The following is a 27093-nucleotide window of genomic DNA, read 5'->3' as shown; positions in this document are numbered from 1 at the left end:
ACTCTTTTCCCCACATAAAAAAAAAAGAAAGACCAAAAAAAAAAATAAAATAAAATAAAAAATAAAAATAAAGATTCAATAAATACAAAATAAAAAATGAAAAAAAAAAAAACAGGACCTCACTCATGGGTTGGGTATCCTTACTGATTCTTTCTCTCTACCGATAATGAAAACGACAGTCTTGGAATGTTCCCTAGTCAAGCTCACATTTCGCCACATTATCCGGGGAACTGTTCCGATTGTCCTGCACCAGGAAGGACCGCACCAACTGCCGATAATCGGTGATCTTTCTCGTCCGGATGGTACTATATACGGAGTACTCCGTATAAGTGGTGGAGATTCCAAATCCCCACAACTCAGGTTGTTGTCTACGGAGTAGTACTATACGAAATAAGCGATCGATATAGAGCAGGAGGATTTAAACTCAACACAGCCACGGCATCCCGAATCGGTAATCATCTGTCTGGATTTGAATAATAGGCATTGGAAGCCCACCAAATTAAGAATATCGCGAGCGAGATGTGCAGTTCTCAAAATAGAATATACCTAAGAATGAATCCAAATTATTCAAGCTATTTATCGAGAACGAAAAAGAAAAATTACGAGTATGGTGCCGTTCCCATTCGAGGTCTCGAGATCGGATTAATAGCACCTTGGACCTCAGGACTTTTAGCCACATACTCAATTCAGCTCGAAAACTGAGTTCTGAGTGATGCGGCTAAGACCTTTGCCGGGAGTTCTGGGGGAAGGCGGTGGCATTCGACAGACCTCTACACTCTGCCGCATCAGTATCGATATACCCGATCACTTAGACCGATCTTAGTGCTAACTGAGTAATCTTTGGAGTTGCTATATCCACCAACTACTGCACCTGTGCAACGGGCTCCTTTCACAGTCACAGCATGCTCACTGTGAGTTGCTGCATCGTCTCAAGGCACATGCGCCCCGATTATCTACTACATCCTTATCTCGTTATCCAGCTCGTGTAGTGGATTCAGGTCACACCATCTTAAGCCAACCTGCTCCCCAGCCGAATCATGGTTCCGCTATGATTGTTCGTTGAAAATAGTTACGGTTGCCACACGTCCGCTTACAGTTCATCGTCCAGTGAGTTCCTAATTTAGTCTACCAACAAATACATAAGCCCAACAGGCATCATCTGTCGGCACGATGTCTCAATCCCTAGGCCACAAGTGTCACCGTAACCTCAATCCTGATGCTTCCTTAGTACTGGTTGGGATCCGAGGTTGTGGAAAGCGTTCGTTGGGCTTTGTTGCGGCAGCGGCGTTGAAAAGACGGTTCATCACCGAGGATCACTATTTCAAGCAGGTTACTGGGCTCACGCGACATGAGTACCTTAAGCGCTTTGGGAGCCAGGAGTTCCAGAAGCGTGATATCGAGGTTCTTAAGATGATGCTCGACAAACATCGATCGCGCTGCGTAATCGAATGCGGTCTGGGGAGTCTTACTCGTCCTGTGCAGGAGTACCTTCGTCTGTATTCAGCGACCAATCCTGTGGTGTATGTGGTTCGTGATATGTTCCGCATTCAAACTCTCCTAGGATTGGAAGATCAAGCTGTTAAATTGCTTTGTGAAGGAGACCCCCTGCATCGTATGTGCTCGAATTTTGAGTTCTATAATATTGAGGACCGTTCCAGCATGTTAGCTCAACTCGACGAAGTAACACCCGACCGTCGATCAGCTGGGTATTCGTTCAAGCTCAAAGAAGCCAAAGAGGACTTCACTCGATTTGTACGTTTTATCACTGGTGCAGATGTCAACCATTCGAGTTACGACTCCCCCTTCGTACTACTGGAAACCCCTCCTGAAAACCGTTCCTTTACACATGCTATCCTCATTCGATCCTCTGAAATGCTTCAGGAGGGAGTTGATTTGTGCGAGCTAGAATCAGGAGGAGACGCCATTGAGCTGTGTGTGGATCGTTGGGATACAGAGATGGCGAGTACTGTGAGCAAGCAGATTTCTTTACTTCGCAGGAGTGCTCGCATCCCGATTATCTTCTCAATCGACGCTTCGACATCCGGAATTGACAATGGTACGCTCTCCCCGGCACAGCTGCGCAGCCTCTATTTCGAGATTGCGGAACACGGCTTGCGACTAGCGGTAGAATACCTGGCGATAGACCTCGACCAAGACAAATCATTGTTGGCCGAAACCTGTCGTAATAGGGGTATGACCAAGATCATTGGCCAGCATATATTCAAACCCTCGTCCAGTGTAATGTGGGACGACGAATCGTGCCTGTCTCTCTACCTTGAAGCCGAGAAGCTCGGTTTTCAACTGGTTCGCATTCTCAGAGTAGCAACGGAGCGCGAAGATAACGCGGCTGTCGCCAAATTTATAAACAAAATCCAGTCTCTACCGGGCGAGCATCTGCCTATCATCGCCTACAACGTAGGCAGCCTTGGACGAACATCCCAGGTGTTCAATTCAACACTCACCTCGGTCACTCACCCGGCGATTAAGCGCCCCACGGGCAATAGAACAGATCCTCTGATTACTTCACGCGATGCGGTACAGGCGTTATTTCAAAGTTATGTGCTGGATCCTCTGCAGTTTTATATTCTTGGGGCTAGTGTGGCCTACAGTCTCTCACCAGCTATGTACAATGCTGCTTTCCACCACTGTGGCATGAGCCACACCTACAGTATTCCCGAATCTCCCTCTCTCACGGCTTTAGACAAACTGGGCCGAGATCCGCATTTTGGTGGTGCTAGTGTTGTCCAACCATGGAGGGTGCAAATTTTCCAGAAGCTCTCCTCGAAAAGTCGACATGCAGAGGCAATTGGAGCGATTAACACGATTATGCCTTTGCGGGCGCGCGCCGATGGGACGATGTTCCCTCTACAAGAGCAGGCTAGCCGTCGCAATCAGGCGGGGCCCGTGCTGGGCTGGTACGGTGAGAATACCGACTGGGTGGGAATCATGACCTGCATGAATCGCAACCTTTCGCCGCGTAATGCCATTAGTCCGTTGAAGACGACTGGGCTGGTAATTGGAGCGGGCGGCATGGGGCGTGCTGCCATTTATGCCATGCTTCGTCTAGGATGCCGAAAGATCTTTATATACAACCGCACCTTGTCCCGCGCCGAGAATGTAGCCCGTCACTTTAATTCATGGGCTGCATCGCAGGTTGGCTCTACAAAAGTGGTGCATGTGCTGAAGTCATTGCAAGATGAGTGGCCGTCAGATACTTGTCATCCATGTTTGATTGCGTCTTGTGTACCTGCCGACCCGGACCAAGATGAACCTCCAGCAAACTTCGAGATGCCGATGCAATGGCTTGAGAGTCCTACTGGTGGGGTGGTCTTAGAGGTTGGTCTTCCTCTCCCTCCTCATTCTCCATCATTCTCCTCTTCCACCCCTCTGCAACTCTAATAATTACTGATTGATATTGATCCTGGACATAGTTTGCATACAAACCCTTGGAAACCCCACTCTTACGTCAAATGCGTCGTTTCCGCAGTGAAACTGGACGGCCATGGGTTCTGGTAGATGGGCTCGACAACGTTATTGAGCAGGCCATCGCTCAGTTTGAGCTGCTGACTGGACGGAAAGCGCCACGGCGATTGATGACTCTGGAAGCACTTCGCAATTATGTCGGGGAGCACGGACAATTTGACGAGGAAACAATTCAAGCGCGACTTGACGGGGTCCAGTAGCGCGCGGTAAGTGAAGAGGCAGTGAAGAGGCGTGGCATGCATTGCCCATCGAATGTATGAATATGTATTTTGTAATACAGAACCATAGACTGTACACGGATAAAACTACAATATTTAAGACAAAACTGTGTTCAATCCCCGGATCGCAGCGATCACGTGCGCCAATGTGGACTGCGATCCGTCAATTCAACAGACAACTACGGACGCGCGTCCAAACGTCTCCTTGGAGTATATGCGACCTTTGCATCTGAATCCAGCAATGGCTCCCTGTTTTGCTCAACTGCACCACTAAAAATGGCAATTAAGAAGGTGCCGAGACTCCCTCACCGCAGAGGCTCCCAATCCTCCGAAGATGACTTCTTCGATATCCCTGACGAACCATGCCTGGCAATCGCCAAACGGCAACTTAGACGCATTCGGACATGGGTGGTTTTCGCCTTCCTCGTCCTTTTTATTTTATGGCTCCGGCGGGAGCGTCCCCCGCCTCCGGCCCTGCCTCACATAAATTACGATTTGGTGGACTGGTCCCGTTATGCCTACAGCCAGTATGCGACCTCTAGCGCCTATCTGTGCAACGCCCTCATGGTATTCGAAGCCTTGCAACGGCTAGGAAGTCGGGCACAACGGGTATTATTCTTCCCTGAAGATTGGGATGTCAGTGTCGAAAGCGAGCGTGATAGGGATAGCCAGTTGTTGGCGATGGCAAGAGATAAATACAATGTGATGCTGATCCCCATCAGCTTGGAGACTATCAAACCGGGGGCAGGTGTGTTGTGGCAGCAAAAAACCAACGAGGTAAAAGCAAGGGCTAATAAGATTTATATTCCTTGACAGGATCTGGAGAATCATGGGATAAAAGTATCTCTAAATTGCTTGCCTTCGGCGAGAGCGAGTACGATCGGATAATCCACCTCGACTCCGATGCCAACGTTCTGCAGAACATGGATGAGCTATTTTTCCTTCCTCCGACCAAGGTTGCGATGCCACGGGCGTATTGGGAGCTTCCGGATACCAAACAACTGTCGTCTCTGCTGATTGTAATCGAACCGTCCTACAATGAATATAATGCTCTGATGGAGACGGCGCTTCCGGCTATATACGGACAGAAAACGGTCAATGCATCATCGACACATCGATACGATATGGAGTTATTGAACGAACGTTATGCCGATTCCGCCACCGTGCTTCCACATCGCCAGTATGGCTTAGTGAGTGGCGAATTCCGCACTGAGGATCACAGAAATTTCCTGGGAAATGACTATGAGGTCTGGGATCCGGATAAAGCGCTAGCAGAAGCCAAGCTTGTGCATTTTTCAGATTGGCCTTTGCCTAAACCGTGGGTACTGTGGCCGCAGAAGTTGCTGGCTGAAATGTTGCCCAAGTGTAAACACAACCCTGGCACACCCCAAGAAAGTGGGTGCCGTGATCGAGAGGTGTGGAAGAGTATCTATCATGACTTCCGACGGCGGCGAAAGGTTTGTGTTGCACCTTTCCATCGGCATACGACTTTATTAACAGAGCCATTAGGACGTCTGCAAGCTTCTGAGTTATCCGGCCCCTGATTGGCCTCCAAGAGAGCATTCTGAGCCTTCTAGCTCAAATGAACCTGTATAATGCATATTCGATGGAGTATGACCGGCGTTCCTGGGTTTACACACGGGCTAGCATTACATGTAAATCATATAGACTGTCCCATTTTATTATAATAAATCACCGGAGAATTCACCCTGCATTTAGGGGACACGTGCATTCTCAACCGACCTCACCTCATTCTTGTTAAACTGGGTGGGTATCAAGGTTTCAACTGGCATGAGAGCATATTTGGGCTTCGGTATCCAACAAACATGCCTGAAGATGACACATAAGGGAAAGGAGGGGCAACTGCTTCAGTTTGAGAAACAACAAACAAACTCTTGCCATCCTCGCCATATCTTCACCTATACCATGATGGCATTAACGGGCTGCAAAAGATGTGGCATCGCAGCGATCTTGTCGCTCGCATTATGCCAGTCAGCTGCGAGTACTTCTGGTCCGACAGACAGCCTATTCACTTTCAGCTGTTTACCATTGACAACACAACGGTCTGATCCGATTATATCTCCGGGAAAGCCTTCCTCACACACGCACGTCGTTGTAGGGGGCACAGCTTTTCAGAGGCTGATGACAACCGAGACTGCTAAAAATGCCAACGACACAACCTGTGAGGTTGCGATAGACCGGAGCAATTACTGGATTCCACAATTATATCATCAGACGCGAGATGGGTTTGAAACAATCGAATTTGAGAACAGCGTATGTTATAAACAGTAATGAAGAATATCCGGACGGCACCTGACATAGCAAACCAGGCAATATATTATTTCAACAGAGCATGCGATTATTCCCCCAACGCAACATCTTGCGATGGTACAGAATACCCGCTGGCGCCACCCCCCGGCCTGCGCATCGTTGCTGGAGATTTATTTCTCCGGTAAGAGGTTTTTGGAGCGAGTCATTCAAGGTGCAGCAGGGCTGATGCTGTCATAGAACGTATAACGAGACGAACTTCGCACAGCGGGCCATCTCCCATATGTGTATGAAGGATGATGGGACTTCAAGCGAAACAAAACATCTTCCCCAGCAACCATGTCTGAAATTGAGATCGCAAGTGTTTTTCCCCTCATGCTGGGATGGAAAAGCTCTCGATAGTCCAGACCATCAGAGCCACGTGAGTAAAGCATCGACGATTATGACATGTTCTAGCCTGATGTTGAATTAGATGGCCTATCCCGCGGTTGGGGATTATAATCAGGGTGTTTGCCCGGAGACCCATCCGGTGGCTGTGTATTCGATATTTATGGAATTCTTCTTTAACACGAAACCCTTTCCTGACTATGAGAATTGGGTGTACGCTATGGGCGATCCAACAGGATATGGTCTGCATGGAGACTTTATCAACGGCTGGACAGACCAGAGCGCACTGCAGAACGCTATGGCGACATGTACGGGCCTGGAGGGGCTAAACGATCCGGAATGTTCGATCACAAACAACCAAACAAGGGCACTGACTCCAATCGCACATTCTTTGGATGCACCTCCACCGTTGGAGCAATTGGGCCAGCATGGGCCACTTGCCAAATTACCAGGGAATAATCCGATAACAGGATCACACGGGCGGTAGTGACTGAGGTGACACTGAGGTCTCTGCTTGACCTCCTGCAAATAGCTTCAAGACCATTGCATGCTTTGAAAGAGGAGATCTTGGTTGATAATGCAATAACACATCCCGAAGATCCATACTGGGCAGCGCAACTGGTCGTATGAATCCACTAACCCTATGCACCTGCGTTGTGATCGCTCTTCGGGCATCCCAGGCTGTATGAGAACAAGTAGATTGCTTCAATCCAGGCCACATCACTCGCCAGAGCTGTGCAGAATATGTGCTGTAGATTATTAATGAGTTTTAGCCCCAATAGCACAGTCTAAATCGCCAATCAATTCACATATCCCATCCCCTTCCTCCACCATCTCCAAACACCGCGATCTTCCATTATACTTCCGAACTCCTTGACTGTCTCGACCTCTTCTAGACCAGCGACAGAATCCCTCCCACCTTGCTCTTGTTGTCCATTACTTTTCTTAGCGCCCTGCTGTTTCCCGTTCTCATTCCGATTCTGAAGATCTTTCTCTAGAAGTCCAGGCCTAGCCACAAGCTGGAAATCCTTATATCTCAGATTGCGTACCACGCTCACCCATGCCTCAACAGCATTTTTCTCGTTTGATTCAACATACATGATTCCAGGAATGCCACCAGAGCGAAGGAGTGCAAAGCAATCGTGAGCGGATGCAGCTTGTTTCAGCGCAGCAACCTTCTTGCGGGAGGTAATGTGGTGGGTGCGGATGAGGGCGTTGTATAGCATTGTTAGAAGTGTTTCTTTTCTCTTGATTAATTTCAAAGTCTAAAGGCCTCGGAGGGAACATATCGGTATCATCGTGACTAGTAGGGTAATCCCTACAATTTCCTGATGTTGTTGGTAGGCGAGGGCGGGTTCTTATCCCAACACACATGAATCATAACCCGTGATGCCAGTGGAGCCAGCGGATAACCAAAATAGGTATAGCGTGTTTTCGTATATAACTGTATACACAGTACACATTATATGAGTTCACTCTAACCACACTACGGATAATCAAGACCGATCTATGGCCAGTCTTAGAAAAGAGAAAACATCGGCAGTCAAGCACAAAGATTAAGACCTGTTTCACTACAAATTGGGACATACAGACCCCATCGCTTGCGCCATTGGAAAGTTTGTGGCTCACTAAGACGTAAAGGCGTACTTCATGTGTGACTACTCGAGCTTCAACAAGAAAGGCCTCATAGTCAGCTGCAAATTTTGGTTATCGTCAAAATCTTAGTACCGAGGAGGGTCATGGCATGTCATTTATGGTTTTGCGCATTTTAGAAAAAGAGCTGCTTCATCACATAGAGCACAAAAACATAAAAGGGTTAAAGATAAACTAAAACCTGAGACAACGCTTGTATAGGGTGGCTTTGGTTGAGCCAGAGTTCCGCCCCGTATTTGTGGCCCGGAAACCATAGTACTAGAATGGGAGATGAAAATGACTTGTCAAGCTGTATGCCGTCTCTATATAACGCGTTGTCTGGCAAAGTGTACAACTTTCACTCCTGCGTTTATTTCGACCGATTGGTCTCTATGACTATGGCTCAACATAGCGATTGAGATATATAGTAATAAATTTTAGTATTAGATATAACTCGATTGTTCACTGGTTAGGAAGGTAGTTAATCTCCTATCTGACTGTGTCATATAGATCATGAACCTATCCGTGAGTTAGATCCTGTGCGAAGAGTCTATAATGATAGTGTTTAGTAGATTGCGCCTTGGTTAATGAATCAAGAACTCCAAGACCTCAGTCTGTAGCTCTATGGAGACCACAAATTTCTCAGGGTTCTGACTGCTATGAAATTGTTTGATGCATACAATGCTTTGGATTTTACAGATTGATGATTCCCTGAGAAATAGAGATTGGTTCACTTTTGTTAGGCAATTTTGATACAAGTCTGTGCCATTCTGTTTAGCTTGTGTTTTCATGTGTGTATTCCAATATAGGTGGACTGGCTGGTAAGATATGGGCTATGCAAAAGCCCGGTTCCGTTGACCCCTGCCCTTTATCATACTTCGTAACGCATGGATACACCGACACTTTATTCATAGAGCGTAGGGGGTATTCTATATATTTTGTAGGGTTGGTAGGGTTCTTGACTAAATATAATGTATCAACAATATTACAATAAATCTTGAGGCCATGTGTAACCTATCGAAAATTATAAGAAGCGTAGAATATGATAATGTAGTAAATTGAGACATGTACAACCAGAAAATTTTAGTTCTTTGGCGATGTTGTATTGATATTTTAACTAACCAGATCAATATATTTTCCCACTATTCTGTGGTTGCATGGGTATTTATGATAGTTAATCTACACATAAGTAGCCTGTTGATTTGTGTCTTTGGTACACTATTGAAGTAGCTTCGAATTAGCACAGAGTTGGAAATTATCTATTAATGTGTGTTTCATGGCAGTTGTACTTTGGCCCGTCTGACTGCCAAGTATCAGACAGTGTAGCAGACAAGGCATGATTGCCCATGAGACGGACGAGTAATAGACTCGGATATTGATTGAGTTAATGCATCGAGGGAGAGTTTTAGCTTGGGAAATAGCTGTTGAGGCCAACAAAGCAGTTGCGAAACTGGGAGGTAATATATGACCGAGACTCTGCTGTGACTGATGATTATGGACAGCACAATATGTTATTGATTATGTACGTAGCATCTATACGGGGTTGAAGTTGTTAGATACGTCCATCGCGGCTAGTTCAGAGCAAAGCAGCTCCGTACAGGGAGATGTATATGTTACTGAAGAAGTAGATATGAACTTAGGACTTGTGATATATCCAGTTACTTTTACACCATGCCGTGAGTGGGGATCATATAGAATGTATATATGGAGTTACTTGGCGGTATAATCAATTAGTATAGTATCGTGGTTATTGATGAGCACTGAAGCAAAACAATTATGATATGTGGACTAATGATATCGACCACTGTTCAAAAAGAAAATTACTTGCTAATAAAGATGACTCATTTCAAGATGAGGATATTATTCTCTCTCCCTCTTTGATTTATTTTTTCCTTTGATTAGTTTCGGCTGTAGAAGAAATGAAGAATCTGGATTGGGATCCATCTGGGCGAAAGATTACCCGTAAAGGGTAAAGGCTGGTGGCCACCTGACGTCCAATCCCGTTCAGGTTAAACAAAAAAAAAACCCACCAATTGGGTGGTAAGAATTCGATTGGAGAACGTGCTGCTACGTAGCCCTAGGTTAACTACCAGTAGTACGCTGTACTACTGGCAGCGACGAATACTACGAATACGGACATGTATGTACTCTCTGTACAGCAAAGCAACCGATGTCTATCTATCCAATCATACTAGTAGAGCATATTTACGTTGATCCCGGGGTATAGCCTAAGACTCGGTATGGAGTATCCTACTCCTTCTCTTAGAAGATACTAGTGGAGAGGTGGGGCTCAAGATACGCACTGCATCTTGGCTGCCCTTTTAGCTTAACTGGAGAAGTCTGGAACGCTAGGGGAAAATTCCAGGTTCCTAGCACCCATGATTCATTCATCCACTCTAGACAACTGCCCCATTCGGAAAATTCCCTCTATCCTAGTAGTCCAGATGCCGAGCTTTTGCCTTCTCGGGCCTTACTGGCCAATCAACCCTTCTATAGCCATACGATGCGAGTAATTTTCTTTTGCGACACCGAAAGTGGTGGGCCCTTCGAGAGATGATCGTCGAATCTCTTTGCACCATTATACCTACAAAAACCACAGAAACTGTCTTATATGACGTCCAATAGCCTTGGGACAGTGAAGCTTGGCTTCCTCTTTAATCCAGCACACAAGACCTGTAAACTAGTGCTGCCTGCAGTCTAGCCACACCGACTGGTATATAAATCTGTCTTTGTGTGCGATGGTTGAGGATAGATACATCAAGCTGATCTCTCTACATCAGACTTATCTTGCGGGCCACCAGGCTAAAGAAGGGCTGTGGATTTACCATGCCGGCCCATCTCCACGCTCACCCACATGGGAGCACCTCCCTAGCTGCCAACCATGAAGCTGAGAGTCCATCAGATACACTGTCCTCTCCTCGGGTATACTTGTCTCACGACGATGAGGATGCCATCGCGGAGATCCGTCGGACCTTGACTGAGATTAGCCATCATAGCCCCCAACAAGCTTATTCGGAGCCGCACTCTTCCTTTGACAAGTTTTTAGAAGCAGAGTTGCAAGCGGGCCGGAAAAAGTCGAATCTTGGAGTTTGCTTTCAATCGCTGTCGACATGGGGGGATGGTGAGGAGCACACCGATGTTAAGACTTTGGGAACGGCACTCTGGCGCACATTGACATTTCAGGATGTCTATGAGTGGACGATCCAGCCCTGGCTTTCTAAAAAGGAACCTCAGAGCGGACGTCCGTTGATTCGTGATTTTTCAGGTGCCGTTCGAAGTGGTGAGATCATGCTGTAAGTACATCTACGCTTATAGAGCCATGTACCAACGAAGATGTTCTCAGACTGACGACTCAACAGGGTGCTGGGACGACCGGGAGCTGGTTGCTCGACATTTCTACGAACAATTGCGGGCCATCACTCTTCGTTCCTCGGAGTGACAGGGTCGTTGGACTACTCTGGTCTCAGCCTAGAAGAGGTCAAAAAGCACTATCGTGGCCAGGTGGCCTATGTCCCAGAGGACGATGTACATTTTCCTACACTCACGGTGCAACAGACGCTGGAATTTGCGCTCCAGAGTAAGACACCCCAGAGATACCAAGACCGGATCTCTCGTTACCTTGAGATCTACGGCCGCGTGTTTGGCATGTCTCACACGATGAATACATTGGTCGGTAACGAATACATTCGAGGTGTTTCTGGTGGGGAACGCAAGCGTATCTCAATCATTGAGTCCCTCGCAACGGATTCTTCTGTTTCATGCTGGGATAATTCCACCAGGGGACTTGACGCTTCATCCGCCCTGGACTATGCTCGTAGTCTCCGAATTATGACTGATACATGCGGCAAAGCTACGCTAATGACACTGTATCAAGCATCGGATGCCATTTACGACCTGGTTGATAAGGTTCTTCTGATTGACGAAGGGCGCATGCTCTTCCAAGGCCCAGCTCGGGAAGCAAAGCGTTACTTTGAAGACTTGGGTTACGAGTGCGCGGAAATGCAGACAATCTCGGACTTCTTAACGAGCATCACAGTTCCTGAGAGACGCAGATTCCGACCTGGTTGGGAGCACCGAGCCCCCAAAGGCCCCATTGAGCTGGAGGAAACATTCCGCAAAAGCCCAGCCTACCATAAGGTCCAGTGTGATGTACAGCAGTACGAGGATCAATGCCTTGGCGGAAAAAGTGTTCGATGCTCGCAGACCGACTCAGACGATGGAAGTCTGGAAGACTTCAAGAAGGCCATACAAACAGACAAGTCCCGTTTTGTTTCGCCTAAGTCCCCGTATACGATCTCCGTGTTCCGACAGGTGGTGCTTTGTGCAAAGCGACAGCTCTGGCAGATCCGGGGACATATGTCTCCTTTGTATATCAAAATAATATCATCTGTTGTCTACGGGTTGCTGGTCGGTTCTATGTTCTATAACCAGCCGCAGACTACCGCAGGGATGTATTCTCGAGGAGGAGTCATTTTCTACTCCTCCATTCTGCTCGCATGGCTCCAGATGTCCGAACTGGAAGAAGCGATGCAAGGGCGGGATATTCTCAGCCGTCAAAAGAAGTTTGCGTTTGTTCGACCCAGTGCTGTATGTTTGGCCAGGGTTATTACGGATTTCCTCATAGCAGCAGTGCTCACGTTTCTTTATCTGATCGTGGTTTACTTTTTATCTGGCTTGAAATCCGATGTAGGTTGCTCCTCTGTATCTAGTATGAAAATTCTCACTAACCGTTCAACCAGGCCGGAGCTTTTTGGATTGACTTCTTATTCATCTATCTATGTACCATCTGTTTAACGGCCCAGTTCCGATTGTTCGCCGCCGCGTCTTCCAACTTTGAAGTTGCTTTGCGATACTGTGGCGTATCCGTGCTGTTCTGCATAGTTTTTGGTGGTTATGTCCTCTCGGTAGATAGGATGATTGAAGACGTTCCTTGGGTTGGATGGATAGCGGTAAGAATTCTACAAGGATCCCTTGTTCTGCTCGATGCTCATGCCATTCTTCAGTATACCACTCCAGCTCTTTATACCTACGAGGCAACGATGGCAGCAGAATTTCACAATACCAACTTCACTTGCTCACCAGAATCTGTTGTCCCTTCCGGTGCCAACTACACCAACATTGCATATCAGACTTGCGGTTATGCAGGAAGTCAGATCGGAACGACTGTCGTGAATGGTGACGACTACTTAGCAGCGCAATACGGCTTTTCTTTTGGTCATGTCTGGCGCAACTTTGGAATATTGTGCCTCTTCACTGTGGTTTACATCGCCTGTACTTGCTGGTTAAGTGAGATCATGGAATGGGAACCGGACAGTGCGGGCCCCATACAGTATAAGAAGTCGCGGAGAAGTTCAAGACGAACCCACAGGGAAGGATCGGATGAAGAAAGCAACCCTGTCCAACGCGATGCAACCATGCCTGATTCAGCAAACACTAGTGAAAAGCCTGGCCAAGCCATCACCGGAACAATGTCCACATTTACTTGGGATAATTTGGAGCTGTTTGTCCAAGTCGGGAAAGAGACGCGAAAGCTGCTCAATGGAGTCAGTGGCTACTGCAAGCCCGGAACCCTGACGGCTCTGGTGGGCGCCTCTGGAGCGGGAAAATCAACTCGTAAGGCTCTGTTCACTCCTTTCCGTGTTCCCTTGCTAACGACTACAGTGTTGACTGCCCTGACTCGGCGACCAAATTCTGGAAAGTTGACGGGTACAATGTACGTCGACGGACATGCTGTTGATGAGTCTTTCAACCGTCAGATCGGATACTGCCAGCAAATGGATATTCATGATGAGAGCAGCACTGTCCGTGAGGCGTTTGAATTTTCAGCGCTGCTGCGCCAGAACCCTGAAGTGCCCGATGAAGAAAAGCTCTCATACGTAAACACGGTCATCGAGACACTTGAATTGATCGAGTTGCAGAACGCCCTCATCGGATCATTAGATATCGAAAAGAAGAAGCGTGTTACTATTGGAGTAGAGCTTTGCGCGAGGCCTGAGTTGCTACTTTTCCTGGATGAGCCGACAAGCGGACTCGATAGCCAGGGTGCTTCTAGTATTGTTGCTTTGTTGAGACGGTTGGCAGACCAGGGACTGGCTATTCTTTGTACCATTCACCAAGCAAACCAGCAGCAGTTCGAGGAGTTTGATCGCGTCTTGGCTCTCAGTCCTGGTGGAAGTACCTACTACTTTGGGGAAGTAGGGCAGTCCGGCTGTTCAATCTTTGAGTATTTCTCCAAGCATGGGCACAAGCCGGAGAATGTGACCAATGCGGCAGACTATTTGATCGAAGTTGTCGTAGGGGGCATGAAAGACACCACACACCAAGTCAACTGGGCTGACGTATGGAACCGATCCAAGGAAGCCGATCTGGTCAAGAAAGACATATGCGACATCAGGAGTAAGGGAGTTAAGGCCGACGTCTTCCAAGATTCAAAAAGAATCTCCACTCCGCCACTTTATCGCCAGGTAGGCCTTTTGACCAAGCGTACTTTGCGGCAGTACTGGCGAAGCCCAGAGTATCCTTACTCCCGGCTCTATGCGTCGTTCCTACACGCCCTGATTAACGGTCTCACTTACCTACAGATTGGGAACAGCTCAACCGACCTGCAATCGAAGGCCTTCTCATGCTTCTTGGTTCTTATGCTGGTACCTGAGTTCATCAACGCCATCTCTATGCGGTTTATCATGAATCGTGAGATATGGAAGGCACGCGAAGATCCTAGCGGTGTCTACGGATGGGTTGCCTTCTGTACAGCACAAATTGTATCTGAGATCCCGTACGCCATAATTAGCGCCGTGATATTCTATGTGCTCTATTATTTCATTGTCGGACTCCCTTTGGGATTTGCTGCCGGATATAGTTTCTTGATGTTCTTCTTGTTCTTTCTGTTCGCGACGTCTTGGGGTCAATGGATCGCAGCGCTGAGGTGAGCTTGCTTCCAACAGGGATAATTATACGTACACTCCATGCTGACAGACGGCTACAGCGCTGACTCTATGGTGGCTGCGACCCTCATGCCATTCTTTATCATCATGTGCGAGCTGTTCAACGGTATCCTCCAACCCCACGATAACATGCCCGTGTTCTGGAAGTACACCATGTACTATGCCACGCCATTCACTTATTGGATCGGCGGTGTCCTAACGGCTGTCCTACGTGGCATGCCCGTCATTTGCGACAGCAGCGAATTAACGATTTTTGAAAGCCCACCGAACATGACTTGCGGAGAGTATGCAGGCCCGTGGCTTGCAGAGCATGGCGTAGGCTACCTCTCCAATCCAGATGACACAAGCAAATGCGGATATTGCAAGTATAGCTATGGAGATGATGTAAGTGGTCCTGTTTTTTTTGACTTCTTTGTTTGGGTGGATGGCAATAATGGTCGATTCAATATATCTGTCAAACTAACGATACTGTCTAGTATCTGTCTGGCCTTGGCCTAGACTCGTCGAAGATTTGGCCCTATTTCGGAATTTTCTTTGCATTCGTGATCTCGAACTATTTGATGGTCTATGTTCTTGTTTATGTGCGATCGGTGATGAAGCCTTTCTGGAGGCGTAAATAAGCTATTTGACCAAGTTACCTGTATTTATTGATACAGTGAAGTATATAAACAAAATATCAAACAGCGGAAGAGGCTAGAACCTCCTGGAACGAATCCTGAAACCTCGTCACGAAGCCATAGGGTTTGTCCGGATGGATCATGCTCGAGCAATGTCATCGTCACAACTTATATACGAAGTGTATTGCGGTTCAGGCATCGGTATGGAATGCCTAAGGTTGGAAGTAACCGGAAGTCGGTGATGGTTACTCGAGTAGAATTTCCCGAGCCGCTTATCTCCGAGTTTGGCCCAAAAGCGTAAGGCCGAAGGTGGATTTTGCTCCGATCGTGACTTCATAATAGATGATCAGGCCATCGGGAAGAATGATTCTTCTTGATGACCAGAATTGTTATCAGTCTGAGAATGTGTGTTGGATTTGGCACCGAGTATCAATTCTCCCTCTTAGGTACCGATATCTTAACGCATATCCCTCCTCGTTATTGAGATATCTCCTACTTGAACCAACAAATGGTCAGACGATAGATTCTCAAGATGTACGAAGATCGCCAATTAGGAAATCATAACGAACAAACGTCAACATCACCGGACTCGATCCTAGTACCCCGACGGCGCCGACCGGCTCTTTCTTGTACTGTTTGCAGACGTCGCAAGCTCAAGTGCGATCGAGCATTACCGTGCTCGCAATGCGTCAAGTCAAAGACCCCTGATCTCTGCGCTTACTCCGGACCCGCGCCGGGCCAGCCGTTGGAGACTCGACCGATTCGCACCGCTTCCGACCGGGCCAATGTGCCCAGTAATCACACCAGTCCAGGCCATGGTGGACTCTACGTCTTCGACTCGCGGCATCAGTCTACACACCGAATCACCAAGCCCAAAGGACGCCCTGAGGAAGTGCAAGAACTCCGACATCGTGTGCAAGTGCTGGAAAGCGCTCTGTCCAGAGTTGGGTCCATCCAAACGCCGGACAGTTCGGCGTGCGAGTCTGTGTCGGACTACGGGCCCCGGATAACCTCGGAGTCTCTACTACTCAGTGAGGACGTCAAGCATCTACCAGGGCGAGCATGTTTCAGGGGGAAAAATGGAAAGACCAGATATTGTGGGCGTTGCCATTCAGCACTATCATTCTCATTTGTAAGTAGCAACGAGTCGCACAAAGTTCCTGTGCTAAATAGCTACAGTTCAAAGACGTGGCTTCCTACTTCCAAGACCGACGCATGCAGAAGAAGTCGAAAAGCCCGGAGTATCTCAAATTGAAAAAGTTCAGGGGTGAAATGCTATCTCGAGAGAAGCAAGATCATCAGAGGGCATACCGTGAGAAAGCTTTCACGCTGGAAGAGATGCTTCCGCATCGGAGAGTCGCCGATGAGCTAGTCAACCTGTATCTATCCACCTTCGAGACGACATATCGAATCTTGCACGTTCCGACATTTCTCAAGCAATATGAGACATACTGGGCTGGTACCGAAACCACTGATATGGCCTTTATTGCCAAACTTCTGGCCGTGATGGCTGCTAGTAGTTGCTTCTTTAGCCCATCAACGAGACTGAATGAGAAAGATACTCTGCATAGTGCGGCAGGAGGGTGGATTATGGCAGTACAATCATGGATCTCATCCATTAATGTTAGCTCGACGATTGACTTCAATATGCTGCAGATCCAGTGTATCTTGATCCTCGCACGCCAGGCTGACGCCACAGATGGGGACGTTGTCTGGATCTCCTCGGGTTCTTTGATCCGCTCTGCTATGATGATAGGGTTGCACCGAAACCCTGCGCGCTTTCCAAAGATGACCAGGTTTTGGGCTGAGATGCGTCGTCGTCTATGGGCTACCATCTTGGAGCTGGATCTACAGTCCGCCTTGGACGGAGGTATGCCTCCTTCAATCGACTTAGACGAATATGATTGTGACCCACCGTCAAACTATGACGATGATGACCTAATGGAGGATCTGACAGAGGACGTTATCCCGAAGGACGCAGAAATGGTGACACGCAGCAGTTTCCAGGTTCTGCTGTCGCAGTCGTTGTCGTTGCGTGTTCGGATAGCGAAGTTAGTCAATGGTTTGAAATTCACTTTGTCTTATGACGAGGCATTGCGACTGAGTGAACAACTGGTTCAGCACCGGGATAACGTCTTGGCTTTGTTCCCTGATAACGCATCCACATCCATTTCCCTTGAAAGCCTGCAGTTCACGAGGTCGTTCTTCGTGTTCATCATGGTCCGCTTTTTACTTGTTCTTCATCGTCCGTTCTCCCTCAGTGTGCAATTGTCGCCCAAATTTTCCTATTCACGGAAGATCTGTCTCGAGTCATCTCTGGAAATGCTTTCTCAGTTGGATGCTCCCGCTGTTAGCCTCCCAGAGGCACAGGCATGTCCACATCTAGGGCAGCTCAGTGGGGGGATGTTCCGCGACGAGTTTTTCCACGCCGCGATCACCGTCTGTGTGGAAGTTTCCCTTCAAGCTACCGAGTTCTCGTCATCGAAACAGCCATCTGGCCAGATTAGTTCACTAAGTTCGCTGAATGACTTGGTACGGTCCCAGCAGGATGTCTTAGTCCGGGCTGTGGAGCATACGCTGGACACCTTTGGCAGCCGAATTTCGCCACGGGGGAAAGGGTGCAAGGCGTTTATTTTCCTTGCAATGGCCCTTGCTTCCGTCAAGGCGCGCCTGAATGGAGAGGATGCCCTAAGAAAGGTCGAACAGGTGGCTGCAAAATCTATTAAGGACTGTGAACGGCTGATTCGAGGAAAAGCATGGATCGATATCCGAAGAGAAGAAGGCCCCGTTGTGGTATGTTATTTTATGTCTCATGCACTGACTCCTGCTAATACAGATATAGCCGGATACCTCAACACCTAGCATGAACTCTGCGGCTTCTGAGATACCGTTTGATCCTGCGTTGGTTCCCTACGAGTCAGCTCCTGTTTCAGTAAGGATATATATCCTCGCCCTACGCTCTATCTACTTTGTTGGACTAACAGTCATCTACCAGCCACTTGACTTTGGTAATTTGTTTGACTCGGCGGACTACGGATTTCCGGAACTATGGAATATGGACTTTTTAACAGGATTTTGAATGGTTTTGAGAACGCACATCAATGGTTTACTTGACAGTTGATGCACGTGCTCTCGGTGATGAGTCATCGATGTGTTTGGCCCGCCGATCGTTTAGCATGGTATTATAAGGGTCGCTCTTCCTCCCATCCCTTGATCATATCAGATACCCTTCCGAAACCAAACTCTGATAGAAGCCAAGTTGTATATGCTCAGCATGTCGTGAGTGTGGAATGCTCTATATTAATATATATGCCACGCTGCAAGTTCGCTGCAATGTTAACACCACCAGGGCCGTCCTGACCACTCTTGGTCTTCAGGCTGCTCCCGGAGAGCAGGCCTCCAATCATGCCGTGGCCTATCTGGTGGCCAACTGGCTCATCTCATTTGGCCTATTCAGCACGCGGCGGGAGAAGTTGAAGCTCGGTATCGATCACAACCAGGCCCCTCGTGACGACCTCGCCAAATTTGGAGAGGCCGCTGTACAATCAGGCAAGATCACACGGCAAACCTTGAATCGACTCAAGCGGCAGGAAGCCAGCATGGCCAATTCAGCAGAACATTACCCATTGTTTGTAGCCGCAAGTATGGTCCTTGCCCAACATGGTGATTTGACCGAGATGCATACTGATCCCCCTAGTACTTGTCGCTCTTCACGCGGGTGTGTCTAATGATGTAATCAACCGCATTGGACTATGGTATGCGGTGTCACGGCTGGCGTTCGGGCTCTGCTACAAGTACATCGAGTCTCTCAAACTGAGCTTTGTTCGTTCGTTCTTTTGGTGGTCGGGCAATATCTGCTGCTTCACTGCTTTCTGGTTTGCCTCGAAGAAACTGTGATGGTATTAAGTTTCAGAATTCCTCCTTGTCAATTGCTGAGGCAACGTTTCTGCCATTACCAGTTTGAGGGTACGTATGAACATATGTATGTACATACCTTGAATCGTTTCCCTCGGCACCACCAAGAGCCGAGATTACTGGGAATCACGATGCAGATCTGTTGGTTGTACTTACGATAAGTGGAGGTCGATACGAGCTTTTTGAACTTTTCATTGAGCCCAGGAAATTAAATCACTTTCTGGACTGTGGGGCTGTAATATGTTGAAGGAAATGATCTTCTGTGGATATGGGGCGCTGGTCTGACTCCATTACTACTAGTTCCTCCGATCTTCGTCTGTCGTTGTAATTATTTGCCTGGGTGGCATTTAGAATTGAATCATTCCGTCAAGATGTTTGAGATACGCACGGATAGGTGTCTTCGATTTTACTTTATTATGGTCATTTATACTTATATTCATACTCATATTGATATTTAGTTAGTTCTTTTAGTTCCCCCGCTCTCCTTTTCCTAGCCCCTGGTTTGGCCACATTCGCTGATGACGTTCACCTAGTACTAGTAATTGAATTACCAAAACCATACCCTCCCGGGAAATGTTATAGAATGCCACAAATCAACAATTTAACGACATAGGGAGACAAGGCTCGATTCCTACGGCTGTACTCCGTATACTCCAGCCTGGTGATATCACACCACTCTGGCACTTCGTTTGCAGCAGTGCGATATGAAGGATATCCGATTGGTGGAAGTATAAAATCCCTCCCAGCCGGCGAAATTCTGGCAAGGCCAGAGCTTCATGACAAACCATACCCCAGACCCCAGATATTACAATGTCGCATTGCGATCATATTCCCCACGATGTGGGGAAGAATTCAATGGTAAGATAATTTTGGAGGTGGACAAAGATGAAGTCAGAAATGGAGCTATCCTACAGGCGGATAAACTTCTTGTTGGACTCCTAGGGTTTTGATTTGCTTGGTGATTCGGGCTATAGATGCGACTGGCACAATGAGCCTTATAAAAGGGGCCTGTCTCCGGGCGTCATGGGTGCACAACTACTGAGCTGTACGGATCACATCAATTGACAACAGCATGAAATTCTTCCTGGCAACGCTCTTTGCGAGCGCAGTGAGCAGCATTGCGGTTGACAAGCTCATTCCTGGAGCGCAGATCATCCCCGAGAGCGATACAAGGGCCTTGGAGCGTGTTGGCGGCCACCATGCCAAGTATCATGATCGTCGCACGATAACCATTCGACCCTCCCGGAACGATACCGATGATGTATCGAGGGACTTCCTTTGGGGTATCAAGCATGCCAATCACGGGGGACGACTTCTTCTCAAGAAAGGGGAGAAGTATGTGATTGGTAGAAAGCTTGACCTGACATTCTTAGATAACATTGAGGTGCAACTGGATGGAGAATTGAAGGTATGTACTCGTCGATGTCTGAAGCCATGTTCTGTAACACGCCCGCTGATGTAATAGTTCACGGATGATGTATCCTACTGGCAAGAAAACAATTTCTATTATGATTTCCAGAAATCCATAACGTTTTGGCGGTGGGGCGGAAAGGACATCAAGATCTTTGGAACTGGTTTGTTGAATGGAAACGGCCAGAGATGGTACAACGAGTTTGCAGGGCAGGAGATCCTGGTACAATCCGCGAATATCATGAGTATTAAGTGGCCTTGGCTAATGGTGTTAGAATCCCGACAATGACTATTATCGTCCAATCCTCTTCCTCACTGAAAACGCAACCCGGGTTTCTGTGGAAGGCATCACGCAACTGAACTCGCCTTGCTGGACCAACTTTTTCATCCAGTCAAAAGACGTCTCATTCGATGACGTTTACATTCATGCATTCTCTACGAATAAATCAGTCGGTCTCTCTCTCTCTCTCTATCTCTCTTTCCCTCTCGGGATCCGACCCGTCGTGTTTACTAACTGGTAACATAGGCTGAACCTAAAAATAGCGACGGCTTCGACTCACTTAATGTGGACGGGCTGAAGGTTACAAATACACGGGTCGACGTTGGAGATGATTGCTTCTCGCCCAAGCCAAATACCACCAACATCTTCGTGCAAAACCTGTGGTGCAATAACACCCATGGGGTTAGCATGGGCAGTATCGGGCAGTATCCAGGAGTAATGGACATCATCGAGAACGCGTACATTGAGAATGTAACCTTGCTGAATGGGCAGGTAAGTCTGTCTTGAAGACGAGACTCCGTGCGATGTCATCACTAATAGCGACAGAATGGTGCGCGCCTTAAGGCGTGGGCTGGCAAGGACGTGGGTTATGGTCGAATCAACAACATCACGTACAAAAATATCCATATCGAGAATACGGACGCCCCGGTAGTCCTAGATCAATGTTACTTCGATATTGAGGAAGCGGAATGTGCCCAGTACCCCTCTCAGGTGAATGTGACCAACATTCTCTTCGAGAATATCTCGGGGACATCATCCGGGAAGAATGGAAAGGTGGTGGCCGACCTTGTGTGTTCGCCAAATGCAGTGTGCTCAGATATTCAACTGAAGAACATTGATCTGACAAGTCCTTCTGGAAGTCCACCAGAGATTATCTGTGATGGCGTCCAAGGAGACATTGGGGTAGAATGTCAGGCTTCAACCGACTGAAGTGTAGACCAGCCATGCCAAGGATATGAATCTCATACCAAGTGTTATTGACTATCTTTCCTTTCGTTCACGGCTTTTTGCTTTGTCTCCCTCTCCCTAACTAGTGTGTCCTTACACCTTTTTATTCCCCACTTTCATGTCGGCTTTGATGAAACTCAGTTGCTCTTGCTCTTGGTGGGTGACCGTTCCCGCAAGGTACATGTCTCGCTCTCTTTCCAACGTCCATGCGATACCTACTACATATAGAGACTGCCAGGGCCAATGGCAATGAGAGTAAAGGCGTTTCGTCATCAGTTGTTCATTAGTCCTTGTAGTTGGTCGGCTATGGGTGAGGACCTTGTGGTCGTCGCGAGTATAGGTACCTTGTAAGACGCTCTACAGGGCACGGATGGAGTACCTTTGGAGTCGGAATGGATACCTTGTCTTGTGGACCAATCGCAAGCACGATTATAAATTATATCACTATGTATAGCTGTGAACCTTGGGGGTGAGTATGTATACCAGTATATAAGCCTTTGTACATAGGATCTGGTGATTAAGATCCTTCTCCTGCTTTTAGTTCTTAGCACTTTTGTGATTTTAGTCCTATGCTACGAGATTATTTGATAGCCTACCAGGATGACGATCAACTCAGGCCCAGAAACCATGAACTTTCCTATGCCCAACAGCATCAATGGAGCCAAGGGACGTCGACAACTTCCAGTCACACTCCTTTCGGGGTTTCTGGTACGACGAGCATATATTACCCCCTAACGTGTCTCAAGGAAGAGGCTAATGATGGAGCAACAAACAGGGTAGCGGAAAGACAACGCTTCTGGAACATATTCTCCAGTCAGATCATGGATTTAAGATTGCTGTCGTTGTTAATGACATGAGCAGGTATGTCCTTAACACAGTATCACAATGGATGCCACTATCAAGAATGACACATAAACCTATTCTAACAAGGATACAGTCTAAACATAGATGCAACCCTCATCAAAAACCACCACGTGTCCCAAACAAAGGAAAACCTCATTCAACTACAGAATGGATGTATCTGCTGCACATTACGTGGGGACCTGCTGGAAGAACTAGCCCGACTGACGAAGCAGGACGACGTGCAGTATGTCGTGATTGAAAGCACAGGGATTAGCGAGCCAATGCAGGTCGCAGAGACGTTCACGGCGGAGTTCAGCGCTGCCATGCTAGAAGCAGATGTTGCTGACGAAGAGGGGAAGAAGATCCTCAATCAGATGTATCTATTCCCTGCATCCTCCATATGTACAGTGATAAATGAGTGAACTAACCCGGCGATAGTGTTGAATTAGGAGGTCTGCATAAGCTAGCCAAACTTGACACGACCGTTACCGTGATTGACGCCTTTAACCTGCTTACCAATTTCGACACAGCGGAATTTCTCTCTGATCGCTATGGCGGGGAAATCATTCCTGAAGACGAAAGAACCATTTCTGATCTGATGGTGGATCAGATCGAATTCGCGGACGTAATTATCATCAACAAAATCGAGACTGTTGACGAGAAGACTCGCGAGAGGATCAGGTCTATCCTAAAGCTCCTAAACCCAGATGCCAAGGTACTTGAAACAAACTATTCAAAGGTCGATGTCAATGAGATATTGGACACGGGAAGGTTCAACTTTCTCAAAGCGGCTTCAGGCGCCGGGTGGTTGAGGAGCTTACACGAGATGACCAAGAGGGAAACTGGCAATGGGGAAAGACTGGCTCCTGTTCCCGAGACTGTTGAGTATGAGGCTTTCTCTCACTCCTTTCCTTCCTATTCGCCAAGTCTAACGACTAAACAGGTACGGCATCAACAATTTCGTGTACAAGGCTCGCCGCCCATTCCATCCGCGGCGACTCTTCAGTTTAATACATGATAAATTCATTGTCCTCCAGAATGTTGAAACACAAGAGAATGATGGAAGTGAGGAAGAACATAACGGTAGTGAAACCGAGGAAGAAGAAGAGGAAGAGATTGAAGACGATGAAGATGATGAAATGGAAGATTTCCCCCAGCCAGACCCCCAGGAAATTCTTTCAAACAAACGCTCTCACCCTGTCTTCCGTCCCATTTTACGCTCCAAAGGCTTTTTCTGGCTTGCTACTCGCCCTTACCAATTTGGCGAATGGAGCCAAGCCGGGGGCATGCTCACCATTGGGTGTGGTGGACCTTGGTTTGCCGAGGTACCAGACGAGGCATGGCCGGAGGATGCAGACGTGAGAAAATCCATTGAGGACGACTTTCAGGGGCCATGGGGAGATCGGCGGCAAGAGATCGTGTTCATTGGGGAGGGGATTGAAACGGGTGCCATTACAGACTTGCTAAACGAATGCTTGTTGAACGATAGGGAAATGAAAACGTGGGAGAGCATTATGAAGAAGAAGAGATTATCCAGAGGTGAGAGACAGGAGAAGATGATGCAGACGTGGGAAGATGGATGGGAGGAATGGCCTCCCTTAGAGGAGGAAGAGGATGAGCCTGAGCAGGTAAGAGGGAAGCATCGCATCAGTGAGCACTTAGGGCATGGACATTCTCATAATCATAACCACTCCCACAGAAGGGGGATAAAAGTATAGATAGATACAAATAACACTAAGAGGCAGCTCAGCTGCCTTATACAACCATGAATACAGCTCATATATCGTAGCATATCATTAACACGTTACAAACAAAAGGCATATCACCAGTCATCCACCCTGCTCATCCTCAAATGCATCCCTTCCACCGGCTTAGTCGTCACAGCACCGGCGATATGGATTTTCTGCTTAGGGTCCTGCATCTGGAAACGGAAACGGCCAACGACACCAGCGACTACACAACGCAATTCAGCCCGGGCGAAATCCTTCCCAATACATGAGCGCTGTCCGTGGAGAAAAGTGATCTGTGCAAAGTTTGTCGACGCTCCGCCGGTGTTGTTGGTGACAAGCTGACCATTCTTGTCAGTGTCGATCCAGCGCTCCGGCCTGAACTCTTCCCCGTCATTCCCCCAGAACTCTGGGCTGCGGTTAATGGCATATGGGCACAGAAGGATCCGGGTCCCTTTTGGGATGTGTGTGCCAGCTACCATGCTGTCACGAACGGCTTCGCGTATAGTCATGGGGACCGTTGGATACAGACGGAGGACTTCCTGACACACACCGTTGAGAAGCGGAAGCGTCTCGAGGTCGCTCCAGGTGATGGGATCGTTGCCGGATGGGATACGTTCACGAATTTCGGCACGAAGGCGTTCCTGGATATCAGGATAAAGGGTAAGAAGATAGCAGGCCCAGGTGAAGGCACTCGCAGTGGTTTCATGCTGTAAGCCATGTTAGTTTCAGGTAGCATGATGTTCAAAGTAGGGAGAGATATACCCCAGCAGCCAAGAAGGTCAGCATTTGGTCGATCAACTCGTCATCTGTGAAATCGCCGCCCAACATCATGGTACCAAGAATATCGGCCTCCAGTTCCTTGGCCGTCGCCTTCGTAGATGCGATGGAAGCCCGCTTCTCATGAACAATGTCTCTGCACAGATCACGCAGAAACCCGGTCTGATCATTGACTACTTTGTTTAAGCGCCAGGGGATGCGACGGGCAAACCATTGTGGCAGAGCAAAGTTGACGGCCAAGAAGGCCATCTTCTCCTTAGTCGGTTCCAGGATAGCCAAGAAACTGTCAGCCACTTTATTCTCGGGGTTGTGTAGAGAGCGGAAATCGCGACCCATGGCGGCCGGCCCGATGATATCCAGGGTGAGCCGGCTAATATGTGTCAGTGAGATGTACTCATCACAATATCTGGCCGTAAGAATACCTTGCCCAGACACTCATCTCAATCTTTCCTTCTCCACTCTCCGCATTAGTGCCATCCATCGGGTTCTGTTTGATCTCTTTCTCCAACTCGTCCATCAAGAGCCCGGTTTTCTCCCACATCAATGAGTATAACGCTCTAATATTCTTAACATTGAAAGATGGGGTTAGAGCGCGGCGCTGCTTTTTGTGCGCACTGCCCTCCGACAAAATGAGTCCAAAACCTATAATACGGGCGAGGAAGCTGCGTGCCCGCCAGGGCTTTTCAAAGTCGTACGTGTTGGTGCTCATGATGTCGAGTAAGGCCTGGTGATTGGTAGCCAGAAGATAGCTACGATTGAGAATATCGCGGAAGTGGATCAGGCCATCGTTAGGAACAGTCTTCATCCACTCCAGTGGTAACCGGCCGCGGGGATCGTCGAAAACAATACGGGCATTATTGAGATTGCCCTATTTCCATTAGTTACTTGTCCCAAGACATGATGATGAGTGACGTGAGCTACCGAGATTGTTGGGAGATGGCGCAATGGAGTGACAAAATAAGGATAGATCAAGGTGTTCCAGATGATTACGAGCACAAGATTGACCCCCAATGAGCCCAACGTAGCAGTACGGAAGGTGAGATCCACGAAGTCTGCGCGCTGCAGCAGGAAACCTTCGAGGAGAGAAAGGGTAATCAGGATCAGCATCAAGTCCATGGTGGATGGCAAATCCCTTAACCGACGATGGGAAAGATAGCAAGCTCAGGAGCCCGATAATCTGGGGTAAGGGGAAAGAATATATCGTGTGTCCACTTAATGATGATAGCTAACGTTTCTAAATTGAATGACCCCACGGATCGACAGGTTGACCTCGGTTGGAGGGTCGCATGATAACGCCGGTGCCTAATATTTGGCACCGTAAGAATGACTCTTGAATATATGGAGTACAGTATTGGCCATGGGCCGAAATGGATGCCTGGTGGATAAGACAAAGCAATATTTTTTTTGGTTGAGGGTCTCAAGTCATGTCTGAAACTTTCGAATGTAGGACCTATATAGCCCTAATTCTGTGACTCTGCTGCGTTTGTCGTGACCCTCGGGGTCGCTACACAATTTGACAGACGCAATCAACAGTTGTACTTCAGCCTTAGAGAGACATAATCAGCGATATAGACTGCATTCTAGAATCAAGCTGCTACATGCAGACCCCAGGTAATGCCGGATGCATAAGGCATTACCGAG

At 47.8% G+C, this 27093-nt stretch overlaps 7 protein-coding genes across 7 annotated transcripts; 5 read left to right on the top strand and 2 right to left on the bottom strand.

Annotated features, from left to right (window-relative positions):
• The first annotated feature begins 813 nt into the window (after nucleotides 1-813).
• BDV37DRAFT_147522 (repressor protein) lies at nucleotides 814-3965 on the top strand. Its single transcript, XM_032078913.1, has 2 exons — nucleotides 814-3336; nucleotides 3432-3965. The coding sequence occupies exons 1-2, from the start codon at nucleotides 1171-1173 to the stop codon at nucleotides 3681-3683; spliced, it is 2418 nt and encodes an 805-aa protein (XP_031940558.1). The 5' UTR covers nucleotides 814-1170; the 3' UTR covers nucleotides 3684-3965.
• On the top strand, nucleotides 3771-5395 carry BDV37DRAFT_147529 (nucleotide-diphospho-sugar transferase). The gene is made up of 3 exons (XM_032078914.1): nucleotides 3771-4449; nucleotides 4518-5158; nucleotides 5211-5395. Exons 1-3 carry the CDS (start codon nucleotides 3978-3980, stop codon nucleotides 5295-5297), a joined length of 1200 nt encoding a protein of 399 aa, XP_031940557.1. The 5' UTR covers nucleotides 3771-3977; the 3' UTR covers nucleotides 5298-5395.
• On the top strand, nucleotides 5396-7144 carry BDV37DRAFT_147549 (DUF1996 domain-containing protein). The gene is made up of 4 exons (XM_032078915.1): nucleotides 5396-5975; nucleotides 6032-6153; nucleotides 6210-6390; nucleotides 6442-7144. The coding sequence occupies exons 1-4, from the start codon at nucleotides 5493-5495 to the stop codon at nucleotides 6841-6843; spliced, it is 1188 nt and encodes a 395-aa protein (XP_031940556.1). The 5' UTR covers nucleotides 5396-5492; the 3' UTR covers nucleotides 6844-7144.
• Nucleotides 7145-7156: 12 nt separating this feature from the next.
• Nucleotides 7157-7582, bottom strand: BDV37DRAFT_284035 (uncharacterized protein; the record flags this gene model as incomplete). Its single annotated transcript, XM_032087425.1, has 1 exon — nucleotides 7157-7582. The coding sequence occupies one exon, from the start codon at nucleotides 7580-7582 to the stop codon at nucleotides 7157-7159; it is 426 nt and encodes a 141-aa protein (XP_031940555.1).
• A 3232-nt stretch (nucleotides 7583-10814) lies between these two features.
• Nucleotides 10815-19446, top strand: BDV37DRAFT_272325 (uncharacterized protein; the record flags this gene model as incomplete). The annotated part of the gene is made up of 10 exons (XM_032084854.1): nucleotides 10815-11281; nucleotides 11348-12575; nucleotides 12992-14913; nucleotides 14974-15316; nucleotides 15409-15495; nucleotides 16073-16681; nucleotides 16729-18342; nucleotides 18392-18465; nucleotides 18899-19191; nucleotides 19247-19446. The coding sequence occupies 10 exons, from the start codon at nucleotides 10815-10817 to the stop codon at nucleotides 19444-19446; spliced, it is 6837 nt and encodes a 2278-aa protein (XP_031940554.1).
• Nucleotides 19447-20536: 1090 nt separating this feature from the next.
• On the top strand, nucleotides 20537-24663 carry BDV37DRAFT_272324 (CobW domain protein; the record flags this gene model as incomplete). Its single annotated transcript, XM_032084853.1, has 9 exons — nucleotides 20537-20872; nucleotides 20930-21097; nucleotides 21150-21323; nucleotides 21401-21646; nucleotides 21701-22057; nucleotides 22878-22963; nucleotides 23040-23321; nucleotides 23384-23830; nucleotides 23889-24663. 9 exons carry the CDS (start codon nucleotides 20537-20539, stop codon nucleotides 24661-24663), a joined length of 2871 nt encoding a protein of 956 aa, XP_031940553.1.
• A 104-nt stretch (nucleotides 24664-24767) lies between these two features.
• BDV37DRAFT_294806 (cytochrome P450) lies at nucleotides 24768-26568 on the bottom strand (the record flags this gene model as incomplete). The annotated part of the gene is made up of 4 exons (XM_032089725.1): nucleotides 24768-25382; nucleotides 25438-25822; nucleotides 25875-26320; nucleotides 26374-26568. 4 exons carry the CDS (start codon nucleotides 26566-26568, stop codon nucleotides 24768-24770), a joined length of 1641 nt encoding a protein of 546 aa, XP_031940552.1.
• Between the last annotated feature and the right edge of the window lie 525 nt (nucleotides 26569-27093).

The sequence above is a fragment of the Aspergillus pseudonomiae genome (genome assembly GCF_009193645.1).
Source record: "Aspergillus pseudonomiae strain CBS 119388 unplaced genomic scaffold BDV37scaffold_42, whole genome shotgun sequence".
In the NCBI taxonomy this organism is placed as follows: Eukaryota; Fungi; Ascomycota; class Eurotiomycetes; order Eurotiales; family Aspergillaceae; genus Aspergillus; species Aspergillus pseudonomiae.
Note: the sequence above shows the minus strand (reverse complement) of the source record. Positions and strands in the feature narration are given on the sequence as shown.